We start from the raw sequence: 17599 nt of genomic DNA, 5'->3' as shown, positions 1-17599 counted from the left end.
GCATACCATACTTAGGTCAAAACCACTGTTAGTATGGCAGTTATCTAAAGCTCCAAGGTCTAATTATCAAGAGGATCATTATAAATACATAGTACAGAAATCTCCATTCCAGTACCCACTTCCCTCTCTCCTCCAGACAACACAGGGAAGCATAAACACAAAGACTATAATAATAATGAGACATAGATATATATATATATATACAAATTATGCATATAATGCCACACACATATGTGGCAGATGGAATGGCATGAATGATAAACATAACTTAGGGAATTCTTGAGAGAATGAAATCTTAGAGTCGACCATCACTTCACTGATGGGTAATGCTGAGTCGACTAACACCCATAATTAGATTACTGTATAGCAGAGTTAGGGTAGAAAGCAACAAACCTCACACATAACATCCAATGATGATTTTTACGTTTAATTGCAATCAGTTAAAAAACTAAATATTTTCCCTGTTTTATGCTGGAGCTTCAGGTTCTTCCTTGTAATGTAACTTCTCAAAAGAGCAAAGAATGAATTGCATAGATGTTATCAAGAAAATATACATCAGTAATGTACTGAGGAATATTTCATGACTGGTATATAAGGCTTTGCTTATCCCCAACTGTGGTATGAATATCTGAATTACAGCACAAAATGTGTGTTCACAAAAAAGATCTACGGTAGGTCTATGGTTTTCCTCTTGTAATATATCTTTGATTTTACATTTGATTTTAAATTACACCAAATTTGACGTGGAAGCTTGTTGATAACTCTCTTGTGAACACACTCAACATAAGATCAACATACATATATAACCAATTTGTGTCTTTTTGAAATTCAAAACAAATCTAAAGTAGTGATGAGATTTAACATTATGAGCTTTTTATCAAGAAGAAGTATAAACTGAAATTAAATTACTCTTAAATATTTTGATAAATATGCATAAAAGACAGCCTCATCACAGTACATGAAAGCAATGTTTGAACACAACCTCTCAAACTTTACAATGTTCCATATAATAAGATAAAAGTTTTTTGAATGTGTGGAAATTCATATCACCAAATTCTTACCACAATATTATACTGACAACATCAGTTTTACTCACACCATATATGGCTCATTATGACTTCTTATCTAAGCTGGGGGTTAACTGTGGCATGCAAGGCTTATTGGTTAAAAATATATTTGAGAACAAGTCAATACCCCAAACTCAAGGTGAGAACTTGTAAACTTGTTGAAGTATAATAATGATGCTCTCTTAGAAACCACTATTACCAGTTCTGCTAGCCTGGAATGCATGAGTTGCCAGATTGACCGTCTTACTGTACAGTTAACCCTCACTTTACGCGGTTAATGTAACCCGGAGGGTCCCGCGTAAAGTGAGAAACGCGTAAAGTGAATAACATAACATATGGGATTAATTGAAATGGAGTCCGGGCCGATCCCCAAACTCCACTTTTTGACGACACACAACTATGTTGTAGTAAAAATATTATCTTAACTTTATGATGGTATGCACACACAATTAATAATTAAGAGAAATATCAATAATATTAGGTTTTTTAACACTTACATTAGTAGAAAAAATGGCTGGGCACACGGGGATGGGCGGTTGGTTCCGAGGCAGAGGGCAGATTATTGGCCCTCACCTGTGTCACTTGTATCAATTGTATCACTATCCACCACAGAGGCTTGCAGGGCCTCTTTGTCAAACTCCCCAAAGTCCATATAAGTCCATATCCTCACCATAATTATCACTATCACTGACTTGGGCCGGCTGTGGTGGGTGGCGGGTGAAGAACTGGTAATGTTTTGATGACTGGGCGACCTTGTGCGCACCATGTTCGCGCAGCTTACACAACATGGCGGATGGCGGGAGGTTTGGATCCAAAAATGGCGCGGCTCGCCAGCCGCTCTCCGCGTAAAGGGGTACACGCACCGCGGAATGTGAGCATCCTGGGTTCCAGCAGGGCACCGCGTAAACGTGGAAACGCGGAATGTGGGACCGCGTAAAGTGAGGGTTAACTGTATATTTTCTGCTACGTTAGCAAGTAAGGTTATTAGCGACACAAGTTGCCACCTACCGGTACTCATTCATGTTTTGCAAGTAATATACAGAACTCTTGTGTCACTGACGTGGAACATAGTGACACATTTTACATAAGAGAAAATGAAGATATCTGTACCTCAGTGCCAATACAGTACATAATTTCAATAAAGTACTGTACGGTAGTGAGATTTAGGAAATACAAATTTAAGTCTAAATAAATGATTTTCTGTAGTTTAAATTTGTTCTTGACAACTGAATTCTCAAAAATGTATTTAGTAATGAAGCAAACTCTGATGTTAAACATTCTGGGGATTATTGTATTATCTTTCAAACCTCATCTTTAGGTCTTTTTTAAACCCAACTTTCACTTGTTAATTTTATGTATGATAAAAATAATGCATACGTGCACAAATAAACATAAATTAGATGGTATAAACAAGAAACAATTTAATTTCATCGTACTTGACACTATCTGGCTGCTGGGTAGGAAGGAGCAGAAGGTAGAGGTTGTAGAGGCATCTAGAAAGTTTACATTAGTTCACATACGGTGATTTGTTTTAAATGGTTGAATTTGGCGAGTAGTTTCATCGGCAATATATGGTATGGAGTTGTGTGATGTTCATGGTAGAGTCTTTTATACAACCTTTGCGATACTATACACATTAAAGAGATTTACACAACTAAAAATGCATACACATACTTCAACACATAAAAAAAGCTCCACGTGAAAACACTAAAAATGTGTTTCAATGGGTTTGGCACATATCTGTAAAATTTTATAAACATTCATATGTAAAACTTCTACACTACAAGACAGAACAGCTTATATCAGAAGGAAGAGCAAAGGTAATTAATTACACGTTTGTGAGTACCAAAAATGGAAATACAATAACAGCAACAAAAAGAACAGTTCAATATACAACACCCATAACAACCTGGAGTGATATTAATACAAGGAAGAACAGTACAGTACAGTATTCTTGAGTATTGTCCAACGCAAGAATCTTATTTTACATACCAAAGTGTGAATCATGCCACAAACAATTCCTTAACTCTCTTGACACAGGGAAAGACATGAATTTATGAATACATAATACATACCAGTAAATGAGGAAATTTAACTAAAACTACCTATATGCCAACAATCCTACTCCCCACGTGACGTAAATAACAATGGCAGATAAAACATCCGGGAAAGCACAAACCCAAACTATCGCAATATTGAGCACACACGCAAGTCTTTGGCACAACCTTCTTGCTCTCATATGACAGGCAGGAGTAACTACTGAATTGAGCAAAATAAGGTGAAAAAATCTTTGACATAACATCTTTGATAAAACATGAGCCAATGTGATGCCCTGTCAGTATCTATGGCATAAAATATTGAGCCATTGTGTCATATTCTTTGAGGTTTATCAATTTCTTTATATTTCTAATGATTTCTACATCTATATTCTACACTGAGAAATATTCCTTTGCCTGAGACGTCATATATTAAAAAGATTTCACAACGATAAAACCAGCAAAACTTATGCTTAGAATACAAAAATGCCTTCATGACAAAATGTGTAGTCAAAGAACTTGAGAACTAAGCTGAACAATATAACACTCAGATTACCTTTAAATAATTTACTTTCTTAAGCTCAAGAACATTTTCTACAAAATGGCTTATAGATTACAAAATCATTACTTATCTCATAAATAATGACACTGAACAGTCAACTCACAAATAGTTTCTTGTTTCAAAGAATTTACTGATATAGAAATGTAGGTGATATATTTTAGCTGCATGTTTTGCACTGTAATAAGGCCTTAAATATTGTTGTTTGCAGTACTGTACATCAACGTTAATAATCAAAAGGCTTACCAAAATAATGTAACATATGTAGACATTGTTTCCACAGTTATAAGAATAATATGTTTTGTTAAAGATAAGTCTGAGGCATCATTTCCCAGAAGGTTCCCAAGTCTGAGGACACACTTGACTAAGATATTTTTTAAATACTCTCCCTTTCAAGCTACTGTAGCTCAAGGCAGACAAGCTAATAATTCCCAATCCTGCTTCTCTAACAAGTGAGTCTTCCTACCCTACTGAGCTGGAAATGAAGCCACAATCATGTTGATATGAAAATGGCACCTGATAGTGTAGTAATCATATCCACATAGTACACTGTTTAGCTCAAGACATGGTAAGAGGCAAAAACCACTTTCTGTACACATGATCAGACACAAAACAAAATGCATGACTACTACCAGAGAAATGGATCTTTAGGACAAGAATATTGATGACTCTTAGGAAAGTTAAAATGGCTTTACAGTATTGTACACTGGATCAGCTGTTATAAAAATGTTACTGTTGAAATTGAGCTTATGGTTTTGTCTGCCGGAAGAGCAATGATTAAACATATGCCTTCTCATCTTTGAGCTGATCTAAAATTATGTCTTTGCAAAATGAGCACCACAATATTAAGCAAACTTCACAAACTGATGGAAGGATTCTTGTGTAACCATGATCCACCACTAACAGAAAGCATTTTAAAAATAAACTCTTTAAAATGATTCATCAAATAAAATAAATAGCAACTTACGTAATACTTCACATGAAGTATGTCAACCATAACCACATCCAGTAAATCAATTACAGCAACCAAGTCACAACCAAATAGAAACAGCTACCTCAATTAACAGATTCATATTGCAGTTGAGCATTATCAAAACCTTTAGTGATTACACCATTGCTGGTGATAAGGACCTTTATTTCAAGGCCATAGGTGTGCAAATAACAAAGATCTCTTAAGAATATTCCTGCTGGTCTTCATATATCATTACATGATAGAACTAAATTCATGTTAACTATACTATTAATATCATGTACCCATTCACTTGAGGCCTGTAAACCAGCCAGTTTACTTCTCATGTAACTTTCTCATTGTTTACATCCAATAACAACCATAGTGCCAACATTAGCTGGTACAGTATAGAGTATCTTTGAGTGCACTGTCTTAACTGTGTTTATGGCAAATATAGGTACGTACTACGTATCATATGGCTCTATTGGCCAAATATGAACATTTATTAGTGGAATATGCTATATGTTTTATATAGGCAATTACTGTATGTAGAATTATTAAGTCATGAATTATGAAGTATAAAATTAAATTTGTAGGCATATTACAGTTTTGCATTGACCAAACAAGTAATGACCCTTTTTGGCAACCAAATGGAAAATATCATCTACACAAGATTCTAGTTCATGTTGTACTTCATATGGAGAACATTGTTGAGGTGAAACTCCTCCACCAGACCCATCTGCTGGCGGGCCTGGCGGGCATGAACACAGAGGTCGTGAGCATAGGCGCACGTGGCAGGAACAGCTAGGATTTTTCTGGCCAAGAGTCGTAGTGTTGAGAGGCCTGAAGCTGAAGTCCCTGACCACCAGGCCAGGATGTCATCATCTTCAAGGTGCACCTGTAAAATTTTCAGTGGTTAATATAATTGGTTTCCAGAGGCATCAAGTAAATTTAAAAGGGAAGTTGCATATTCAGTCCCCAAAGTGGTTCAAATTGTAGGTAGTAGGCAGCTATCAAACAGGGAGGTACTACAGCCAGGTAAGATATTGGAAGCATGAAGTATTGTCTAATGGTAAACCCTGCTTCCATATGGCATCACAAAACTGTGGCCAAGTTTCAGGTTGCTAATCTGATTTTCTGCCTCATTTACACACAATTGAGAGGTTTCAATTGTTTCTCTTACTATGACAATATATATATATATATATATATATATATATATATATATATATATATATATATATATATATATATATATATATATATATTTCATGTAGATCCACAATGAAAACGTGGATAAGATAAATCTTGATAAAATCACACGGGAAAAGGGAAACAACGGAGCACCTTGGCTTTCGTCTTTATTCAAGACAAGATATATATATATATATATATATCGTTTCTCACTATTGATCTTTGCTTTTAATTTTTTTAAGTATTTATGGTTATTATTTTATTATTTTTTGTATTTATTATTATCATTTATATTATCATTATTATTATTATTATTATTATTATTATTATTATTATTATTATTATTATATCCCCCCCAGGTTCTGATGTGGGTCATTAACCTGTGCGGGTGGGGGGAGAATATAAATGATAATAATAAATACAAAAAATAATAAAATAATAACCATAAATACTTAAAAAAATTAAAAGCAAAGATCAATAGTGAGAAACGATATATATATATATATATATATATATATATATATATATATATATATATATATATTATAGAAAATCCTGAATATGAACAGGATAGCAGGAAGCCGTCTCTTCTCCCCCCTCCCCCCCCATTGAACGGGTCCCCCTTACATTGTTCCAAACATGAGAAAAACAAGTGCCTAGCAACCTACCTTCATATTGACATATGCCATGATTTCTTCACTGTCAGAGACGGAGGTGTCGGGGGCTGGGTTGTCCATGTACTCTCGGAATGGGTGGACCTCCTGAGCAGTGGTGGTGGGAGGCTCAGTGGGCGAGTGGGCATTGGAGTAGGTGCGGCGGTTGGTCTTGAGATTGAGCACCCCAGAGTTAGCCTCCGTTACTGACACTGACTTCATCATCTCCAGCACATGACGGTGAACCTCCGTTTTTTCAGACTCACTCAGAACCTGTTGACATAGGAAGCTATTCACAATGCTGATCATAGGATATACAGTATCTTATACCTTTATATTTATTGTATAACTGTGAATGCAATAAAATTATGTGATTTGCAGAACATACCAAGAAGAATTATACAACGCTAATACAATAACATATTTGATGCATGGTTTACAACACTATACTGTACACTAATAAAGACTTTCGTACTGCACAGACCACTTGCAATAATACACTTCCCTCCTCTTTTGGGATGGACAAGGAAGCAAGTGTGATACTGCACAGTAATTATAATGGTCAGAGATACAGCTGCATCATACTGCATGATGAGGAATGTTATAATTACATCTAGACATGTATAAGGTGTAATGCACTAAAACCAAAATAATAAAGAACACTAATACAGCTAAAACAACACGAATGTTTCTAGTACAGTATTTATCTCCCAAGCATCAACAGGACCTCGAGTGTTACACCCTTGAGTACAATAACAAAACCCCTGAAGTCATCATGCTGAAGGGGTTGTCATCATACTCAAGGGATTAAATCATTGTTTTTGAGGGGTTATCATTGTACTCAGAGGGTGTGTTCATTAACCTGCAGGTTAGGTTGTTATTTTTAGGGGGTTAGGGTAAATCTCTATCACCACACTATATATACTGCACAAAATTACAATAATTCCCTTCCGAATGCCACAACATAGTATTGAGGCAGCAGAGGCGATGTTCACACAAAAACAAACAAACACACACATGCACGTACAACATATCCTGTATGTATATGTATGAACTATTTGTATTCATAGTACAGTCAGTGGCACATACAGCAATTAAATGACACAAATTTAGTTCCGAAAGTCTTATTTGGTTGAACCAAGAACAAACTGAATTTGGGTGTGTTCAGTCTGGTAGTGTTGTGTTCAGCCTGGTAGGGTGTGGGGCATGGCCATTGGCCAGTATGGGCAGACGTGACACATTAAATTAAACTGGTCTGTGTCTCTCGCCCGGCGTGTTATGGCGTGGTCCCACCAGGGCGCTCTGCCACCCTCTGCCCCTCACGCTGTGGCGAAGTGCCTCGCCCATTTCCTTTTATACCTCCTGTGACCTGCACCTCTTGTAAAATGCACCTAGCTCAATAATCAATAGATTTTATATATACGTACGTTGCTAATAAGATGGTATGTAAACAACGCTAATATAAACACATATAAACGTATCCAAGCCGGTTTATTTATGGTTAAAGCGACTCGTCCGGGGGTCTCATAAAACAAGGTAAAAACCACCCGGCCATATACGGTCGCACGCAAGCTCACCTCCGACTTTTATGATGACCAACATTTGCCAGGAATTTCGGCTTCTTGTGGTCGTACAGTGGTACTTTTACATCTTCATCAGTTGTCTGAAACGCGCCAGTGAGTCTGCTCGGTTTTCTTCAGGTGAGGGTTAACGAGAGTGGCTGACCTGCACGAGGTTGTAATTGATTCACACTTTATGTCACAATAAGAGGAACAGTGGACTACGCATCCCATTGTCAGGTGTAACGACCTTGGATAATTGACAATGGAACATCCGTGGCTGTGTTAACACTTCCCGCCATTGTCTGGTGGATCGTAACAACCTCGGCTTTTGTCGGAGAGGACGGCCACCACTATATCTAAAGTCCTGCTTGCATTCTGCCTCACGCGCAGTACATCAACGCTGCATGCACCTTACCTACCTTTATTGATGATGAGTGAGAATAACAGATATAGCTGCCAAAACGAAGCTTTAAAAATTACCACATCGAAAGGGAACCACAGGATGTCGCCCCTGACCATGTGGTGCCTTTCAAACACACAGCAAATTACATTACAATATGTATGTCCTAAAAAAACTGCTTATTAAAAACTATCGCGAGTTTTACTATGGATATAATACTCCCACTCATTCCGAGCAACAGAGCGACAGCGTTTTGTACACGACAAATTGTAAATAAACTATTTATTACATTTCTTATATTCTACATTATACTGCTTATAAAAAATGAAAGTTTTCAAAGAAACAACACAAAGTTAAGAGCTAAACGGCAAGGGACCAGTGCATGTAAATAATCACAATCTCGACTTGCCATCATGGGAGGCGCCAGATAATCCAGATACAGTATTTAGCAGCAGTTTTCAGCAGTCAAACAAAACGCGTCGATGAAAAGATGTGAGAGGAGTTAGGGCAATATTCACACCAAAGAATATACCTCAGGTGGCCGAGGGGGACCACAGGGATGCTGCCGGCTCTCACCTCCACACCAACGCTAGCGGATGCCTGCAACAATATATTCTACCACAATTTCATCAATGTCCGAAATTTGGTGAGAACCATCTAATAATACGGTTATTTTTTTCATATTTACTGAAAGATTAAGTTAATGGTTAACTCTAAACTTTCTACGCTCGTCACGGAGTTAAGATATCTTAAATAAACAAAAATAATTAAGATATCACTGTATCGCGTGACGTATTCATAAAAAAAGTGAGAGACGCCATTAACAGCACAAACACTTAAAACTCCTTAACGGCACAAATAAGTAAACGTTTTCGCAGATCAACGCGCACTTATTAATATTTTACCACAAGGAAAATAGGGAGGAAAGGAGAGGAAATCCAACAATAAAAAGTTAGTGCTTTGTGAGAAGGAGGAGGGATGGAAGCCTGGAGGGTGACGGAGGCGGTAATACGTGAGGTGACGAGTTGGACACGACTCACAGTTTGTCTTCCCTCCCTTGACCAGCCGACTAGGGAGAGCCACTACGACTTACACCATCACCACCTCCTTCCTTTCAATAGCTCCACTGCCCCCCATGTACTGAATGGTAATATGGAAGCTAAAGTCATAATGGTTCGATTAGATTAGTCTGGGGTCTATAAGGACTGGGGCCCCATTGCAAACCCTCATGTTCTGGGCCCCAATTTCTTAAAAAAAAAAAAGATCCATTCAGTATTTTTCCTCTTAACTCTTACAATAAAGGGAGCTCACCCCTATTGAAGTTCGACGCCATTAAATCTGTCATCAGCTGTGGCCCGGAGCCAGAGTGAGTCATTTTAAGTAAGTTGAATGTAAGAACCTTTGCAAGAACCGAGATTTAGCAGCTGTCTTATTTGATCACAGAAATGAGTAAATAGTGGTAGTGAGTTTGACACATGAATTTATCTGTCTACCTCTTAATTTGACTATCTACTGTATATATGGGGTTACCTGAAGATTAGCCCCATGCTAATTTCACCTGTTAATTAAATACCCTAACGCTACCTCGGGGGTTAGGTTAGGTTTGATCAAGCCAATAGCTACAGTCTCGAAGGCGTCTCAGGCAGTAGGAAGAAACCCTTGGTGGCTGTGTCCTTTCCTCTTTAAACTCCCATCCTCGTGTCCTAGTTCAGCCACCCCTCCCCATGTCCTAGTACCCATATCCTACGTGGTTCCTCCATATCCTACCCCTTAGCGTGCCGTGTCCTGGGCGTGTCAAGTCCGGGTAGTAGGCCAGACGACGCAGGCAGCCATTACTGTGGTAACGGAGGCAGCGGCACCTGATACTTGGAATGGCTGTGGTAGGCGGAAAGATGAAGGAGGGAGGGGACGGTGAGGGAGGAGGGGGGTATAGCGAGCCGGGTGTTGAGGAGGACGTGAGAGAGGAAGGTGAGTGAGCCGGTTAAGAGGGGGTGTAGTGAGCCGGCTGTTGAGGAGGAGGTGAGAGAGGGGGGTGTAGTGAGCCGGCTGTTGAGGAGGTGAGAGAGGGGGGTGTAGTGAGCCGGGTGTTGAAGTGAGTGAGTCGGCTGTTGAGGAGGTGAGAGAAGGGGGTGAGCGAGCCGGTTAAGAGGGGGAGGGGGTTATTCAGGAATAGGGGGGGATATGGGGTGATATGTAACCTGGCACTCGCTACTTCCCTTCCTTCCTTTTACCTTATTCCCTTCCCCTCTACGTCGGTCTCTCCTTCTTCAGGTAGGTACTAAAGGATGGAGTGTGTGTACCGTAGACTGTCTCACCCACCACAACAAAACCTTCATTTCTGACCCTGTAATCCTCTTTAGTGACTCACCAGTACTTAGATTCTTAAAAACACGGATGACCTGAGGATTAATCACCTAATTAATTCACCTTATGATTAAAACCACTTTCGCTAATCTATTCCTCAGGTAGAGTTACGGTGTTTAATCATCAGGTGCAATGATCCAGGGGGACTATTCTTCAGGTGATCCATAAAACACATTTATGTTCAATAATTCACCTAAACTGAACGATATCTAGTTAAGGTCAAGGCACAATGCATTATCCTGATCGGCATCTTTACGTCATAGCTTAAACGAATCTGTTAGAGGCGTCAATTCCCATGACAATTTAATTTATGAGACATAAATCCGGATTTTAGACTCGGTGAACGGTAGGATTCACACCAATTCGTGAATCCATCGTCGCAGCATAAAAACGACACTACTCACTCGCCTGAACAGAAAAACAAAACATCTCGTCTTGAGTGTTTGAGAGAGAGAGAGAGAGAGAGAGAGAGAGAGAATAGCCCTGTCCGTAGCCCGAGAGAAAGAGATAAACTTGAAAGGAAAGAAAATTAAGTACTTGAGGGAAATCAATACTGTGAGAAACTTGCTGGAGAATAACCTGTTGTGGGTGTGAGGCGGCGATGAAAAGGACGGCTACCACCAACGGACCATTGGACCATTGTTACCACTGGACACATTTTAAGAATATATCCTTCACTTTACACACACAATCAGTAGAGTTACAGCACCTTATCCGGAATAACGAACGAGAAAGAGAGAGAGAGGGAGAGAGAGAGGAGGCAGAAACTCAGGAAGGAAGTGAGGCAGAGGAGAGCGTAGAGAGCTTGAGTGGCGGGGCGAGGTGGTGCGACGCAAGGTGCTGGCCGAGGCGCGGTGGACCTGGTGAGGAAAGAGGGAGGGGGGGTGGAGGATGAGAGAGGTGTGGGGGGAAGGAGAGAGGTGGGGGGAAGGGAGAAAGGTGTGGAGGGAAGGAAATGTGGGGTTGAAGGGGGAAAGGTGTGGAGGGAGGAAGGCAGAGGTGTGGAGGGAGAAAGGCAGAGGTGTGGAGGGAGAAAGGCAGAGGTGTGGAGGGAGGGAGAGAGGTATAGAGGGAGGGCGTGAGAGATGAAGGAGAGAGGTAGGGAGGGCTTAAGGGATGGAAGGAGAGAGGTAGGGAGGGCGTGAGAGACAGAGTGACAGAGATGAGAGAGATGGCCGTGAGAGAGGGACAGGGAAGGAGAGGCGAGCAAGAAGGTGGTTCCTCGTGAGAGAGAGAGAGAGAGGCAGGGAGGGAGAGCCGCGGACACCCCTTAGTATTGACGGCCCCAAGACCTGGTGATCGCCACGGTCCACTCTCACACAATGCTTTATTACTTTACCGCCAGGCTGGAGGGAGGGAGCGCGGGTAAACAAACTTGGGACTTCACAGCTGCCACCACCAAGACGACGCAGGGGTCTATTGCTGTCCGGGGGAGGAGGAAGCTGCTGGAGGGGGGGGTGTTGGTGTTATGTTAGTGTTGGTGGTGTTATGTTAGTGTTGGTGGTGTTACGTTAGTGTTGGTGGTGTTACGTTAGTGTTGGTGGTGTTGTTAGTATTGGTGTGTTGGTGTTAGTGCTGGGTTATGTTAGTGTTGGTGGTGTTAGTGTTAGTTGGTGGTGTTATGTTAGTGTTGGTGGTGTTATGTTAGTGTTGGTGGTGTTGGCGTTAGTGCTGGTGGTGTTATGTTAGTGTTGGTGGAGTTGGCGTTAGTGTTGGTGGGGGTTGGCGTTAGTGTTGGTGGTGTTGCGTTAGTGTTGGGTGCTATGTTAGTGTTGGTGGTGTTATGTTAGTGCTGGTGGTGTTATTAGTGTTGGTGGTGCTGGCGTTAGTGCTGGTGGGGTTAGTGCTGGTGGTGTTTGCGTTGGTGGTGTTGTTAGCGTTGGTGGGTACGTTAGTGCTGGTGGTGCTGCGTTAGTGCTGGTGGGGTTATGTTAGTGCTGGTGGTGTTGGCGTTAGGCGTTGGTGGTGTTGGCGTTAGTGTTGGTGGTGTTACGTTAGTGCTGGTGGTGTTACGTTAGTGTTGGTGGGGTGGCGTTAGTGCTGGGTGCAGTGCTGGTGGTGCTATGTTGTGTTGGTGGTGTTACGTTGTGTTGGTGGTGTTGGCGTTAGTGCCAGGTGTTACGTTAGTGTTGGTGGTGTTACGTTAGTGTTGGTGGTGTTACGTTAGTGCTGGTGTTGGCGTTAGTGTTGGTGGTGTTATGTTAGTGCTGGTGGTGTTACGTTAGTGCTGGTGGTGCTAGCGTCAGTGTTGGTGGTGCTATGTTAGTGTTGTGTGTTATGTTAGTGTTGGTGGTGTTGGCGTTAGTGCTGGTGGTGTTAGGCGTAGTGCTGGTGCGTTATGTTAGTGCTGGTGTGGCGTTAGTGTTGGTGGTGCTTAGTGTTGGTGGTGTTATGTTAGTGTTGGGGGCGTTAGTGCTGGTGGTGTTACGTTAGTGCTGGTGGTGCTGTGTTAGTGCTGGTGGTGTTATGTTAGTGTTGGTGGTGTTGGCGTTAGTGCTGGTGGCGTTGCGTTGGTGGTGTTACGTTAGTGTTGGTGGTGTTACGTTAGTGTTGGTGGTGTTACGTTAGTGTTGGTGGTGTTATGTTGGTGGTTTGATGCTTAGGCGTGCTTGGTGGTGTTATGTTAGGCGTTGGTGGTGTTATGTTAGTGTTGGTGGGGTTATGCTGGGGTGTTGCTGGCGTTGTGTTATGTTAGTGCTGGTGGTGCGAGTGTTGGCGGTGGCGTTAGTGCTGGTGGGGTTATGTTAGTGTTGGTGGTGTTACGTTAGTGCTGGTGGTGCTATGTTGCTGGTGGTGTTACGTTAGTGCTGGTGGTGTTACGTTGTGTTGGTGGTGCGCAGTTAGTGCTGGTGGTGTTATGTTAGTGCTGGTGGTGCGGCGTTAGTGCTGGTGGGTGTGGTGCGTTAGTGTTGGTGGTGTTGGCGTTATGCTTGGTGGTGCGTTGCGTTGGTGGGTTATGTTAGTGTTGGTGGTGTTATGTTAGTGTTGGTGGTGTTATGTTAGCGTTGGTGGTGTTGGCGTTAGTGTTGGGTGCGTTAGTGTTGGTGGTGTTATGTTAGTGCTGGTGGTGCTATGTTAGTGTTGGTGGTGTTATGTTAGTGTTGGTGGTGTTACGTTAGTGTTGGTGGTGTTACGTTAGTGCTGGTGTATGTTGGTGCTGGCGTTATGTTAGTGCTGGGGTGTTGGGGTGCTGGTGGTTATGTTAGTGTTGGTGGTGTTAGCGTTAGTGTTGGTGGTGTTGGCGTTAGTGCTGGTGGGGTTATGTTAGTGTTGGTGGTGTTACGTTATGCTGGTGGTGTTACGTTGTGTTGGTGGCGTTAGTGTTGGTGGTGTGGCGTTAGTGTTGGTGGTGCTACGTTAGTGTTGGTGGCGTTAGTGTTGGTGGTGTTATGTTAGTGTTGGTGGTGTTATGTTAGTGTTGGTGGTGTTGGTAGTGTTGGTGGGGTTATGTTAGTGTTGGTGGGGTTATGTTAGTGTTGGTGGTGTTATGTTGGCGTTGGTGGTGTTATGTTAGTGTTGGTGGTGTTATGTTAGTGTTGGTGGTGTTATGTTAGTGTTGGTGGTGTTATGTTAGTGTTGGTGGTGTTACGTTAGTGTTGGTGGTGTTATGTTAGTGTTGGTGGTGTTGCGTTAGTGCTGGTGGTGTTATGTTAGTGTTGGTGGTGTTATGTTAGTGTTGGTGGTGTTATGTTAGGTGTTGGTGGTGTTATGTTAGTGTTGGTGGTGTTGCGTTAGTGTTGGTGGTGTTATGTTAGTGTTGGTGGTGTTATGTTAGTGTTGGTGGTGTTATGTTAGTGTTGGTGGTGTTATGTTAGTGTTGGTGGTGTTACGTTAGTGTTGGTGGTGTTACGTTAGTGTTGGTGGTGTTATGTTAGTGTTGGTGGTGTTGTGTTGGTGAGAAGGGAGGAGGCGCTAGTGGTATTATTAAGTTGTTATTGTTACTGCTGCAGTTGTTGTTGGTGTGGCGGTGATAGTGGTGGTGCAGGGAGATGGTGGATACTCGTGTTGTGGTGGTAGTGGTGGTAATGGTGGTGGCAGGGGTAGAGTTATAAATTGGTGGAAAGTTAGTGGGGGAAGGTTGTGGTGGAAACAACGTCGGACTGGTAGAGGAAAAATGTTAGATTGACTGAGAGGGAGATGTGGGGGAGCCGCGTGGTGTTGGTGGAGGGAGGGAGGGAGAGAGGGAGGTTGTGGTGGAGAGAAGGGAGGGAGAGAGGGAGGTTGTGGTGGAGAGAAGGGCTTGTGTTGGTGGAGCCAGGGGAGAGGGAGGGAGAGAGGTTGTGGTGGAGAGGGCTTGTGTTGGTGGAGTAAGGGGGAGGGAGAGAGAGGGAGGTTGTGGTGGAGAGAAAGGGGCTTGTGTTGGTGGAGTGAGGGAGAGGGGAGGGAGAGGGGTGGTTGTGGTGGAGAGAATGGCTTGTGTTGAGGGTGGGTGAGGGGGGGAAAGTTAAGTGTTGTGGGAGGGACAGTGTCGGGCTAAGGACCTGGGGACCCCACACACACACACCTACACACACACACACACACACACACACACACACACACACACACACAGGCTTATTCGCAACACAAGTCTGCCAAATTCCTTACCTAACCTAACCCCATATTTACCTTAATCTAACCTAACCTAATTTAACACTAACCTCCCAGGTATCGTGAAGGTTTATAATCGTCAGGTGAACTAAATTGGGGAGGGGAGGGGGGCTAATGTTCTGGTGGTCCAAAACGTAAATAGACGAAAAACACTGAATTACTAGCAATGTGTTTTTCTAAATAACCTGAACCAGCAGTAAGTACCACAAGAGAGATGTATACATACACACACACACACACACACACATATATATATATATATATATATATATATATATATATATATATATATATATATATATATATATATATATATATATATATATATTTATTTATTTATTTATTTATGTTTATGAAAAATCCAGAGAGACATATTTGTTGTTGGAAATGTTTACATAACATTAGTAAACATGCGAGGAGACATTGACGGAGAGGCGAGAGTAAATGGAGGAGTAGGGGGTAAAGGAAGAGGTAAGAGACACTAGAAGGAGGTAGGAGGAGGAGGAGGAGGAGCAAGAGAAAAGACACAGGAGGAGGAGGAGGAGGAGGAGGAGGAGGAGGAAGAGGCAAGACACAGGAGGTGGAAGAGAGTACCAGTGGAGGCGGTGTTGGGTGGGTCACGTTGCCCAGGGTCTCTCACGCATTAGAGTAAGCAAGACATCGTCGTCGGCACCAACACAACACAGCTCAGACGCAAGGTGCTGCAGACGTGTACAGTACTTAACCCCCACGCCAGGATTATGTTGTAAAGCAGGGGGGAGAGGGGTAAGGAGGGGGAGGGGGGGAATAAGAAGGGGGGGGGGGTAAAGTTAGGTGGCACTGAGGTCGAGATGAGGTGATGGCCTTATTCTAAAACACTCAAATATATATAGATAGATAGGTCGATATTTGAGTAAAAGTCGTCCTACAGGTTTACATTGGTTCAGCATTTATAGAGAGAATGAAGGTATGCAATGTATCTCGGCAGTGCTGGTATACAAACAATGTACCAAGTCAGTTCAGCAGTGCCCGACAGCCTGATCGTGCTTGGACTCAGGAGCCGGTCAAGTGATTTTTCATGTCCATGTGCCCGGCACTTGCCCAGCGGACAAGCTAATATTTTCAGAGGAAAATACCAAGACGGGAATTTGTCAGGTGGTCCGTGACCCCACCTCACCGTGCATGTTTAACCAGGGAGGTGCCGCCTCCGCCTCCCCACACACCCTGCAGGTGTAAGGTGAGGAGACAAGAGTTATGCCATCCCAGGACAAGGGTTACCGACACTGACACCATTTACATGGACACAAGTGACCTGTGAGTTGATACACACAATAAATTTGCATGTTTTAAGGTGTTTATTTAACCTTCCCCATAAAAAATTCCGGTCAAGTAAATTTCCTTGAAAAATTTGTCAGGTCAAGGTAAAAAAATATCCGGGCAAATACATTTCCAAAGACACTTGCTCGGAACAGGTAAATTTTCCATCTAATCTGCGGTGCGGGTATAAAATCAATGTACAGTCAATCTAAAAGGTATCGAGACACCAGGGTTGTGTTGGGTTGGTCTTCGGCCGGAGTTTTATATATATTCTTTCGGACGTTTGTAGCCTAGATACTTTCTGGACTGGCCGTAAGTAGACAGTGCAAGTATACAAACAATGGTAAACTTTAAGGTAATTCGACCAAGGGCAGCCATCAGATGATTGTTTCCAGTACCTCAACTTGTGAAACTAAAGTGGGAGTAAAGAAAGGTATTTAGTAATGGAAGGAACTCTTAAAAACACTACACCGCTGTCAGACTGGAGCTAAAGTGAGCTACATGAAGACACAAACCCAGAACTTCACGAACTAAGTTTAGGGAACTTTAATAAAACTGAAACTTTACGAGAATCTTTACAGAACCTGAACTCCACAAACCCAGCTTTAGACAACCATAACTAAAGCTGAGCCTAAGAGGTGGGCGAGGAGGCGTGGTTGAGCTTGAGTGAGTCAGGTGCTTCTTTAAGGGGCCTGTATGCGTGGCAGCACACTGTAACCAGACTCACTGAAATATTGAAGAGGGCAGCAAGAGCCTCGCGTGGAATTATTTGCAACGGATTTGGCGGAGGGTTAGGCGGGCGAGGAGGGAGATGGCGGGCTGGCGAGGGAGGAAGATTTAAAGGGTAAATGGTGGCGAAGGTTGGAGAGTGGAGAGGGAGAATGGTGGCGAGGCTGTTACTACATCACCTTCAGTAAAGATGATGGCTT

At 42.3% G+C, this 17599-nt stretch overlaps 1 protein-coding gene across 1 annotated transcript in view; it reads right to left on the bottom strand.

Annotated features, from left to right (window-relative positions):
- Nucleotides 1-1911: 1911 nt before the first annotated feature.
- Nucleotides 1912-17599, bottom strand: part of LOC121866414 — a 49563-nt gene continuing 33875 nt past the window's right edge. The window contains exons 2-3 of the mRNA XM_042366069.1: nucleotides 6474-6731; nucleotides 1912-5509 (exon numbers count right to left, since the gene is read on the bottom strand). Coding sequence (XP_042222003.1) covers nucleotides 5288-5509; nucleotides 6474-6731 — 480 coding nt within the window. The 3' untranslated portion in view covers nucleotides 1912-5287. The remainder of the gene's footprint in view (nucleotides 5510-6473; nucleotides 6732-17599) is intronic.

This window comes from Homarus americanus, unplaced genomic scaffold, assembly GCF_018991925.1.
Source record: "Homarus americanus isolate GMGI-L3 unplaced genomic scaffold, GMGI_Hamer_2.0 scaffold16430, whole genome shotgun sequence".
Classification (NCBI taxonomy): Eukaryota; Metazoa; Arthropoda; class Malacostraca; order Decapoda; family Nephropidae; genus Homarus; species Homarus americanus.
The sequence above is the reverse complement of the archived record's forward strand: the minus strand, read 5'-3'. Positions and strand labels throughout refer to the sequence as shown.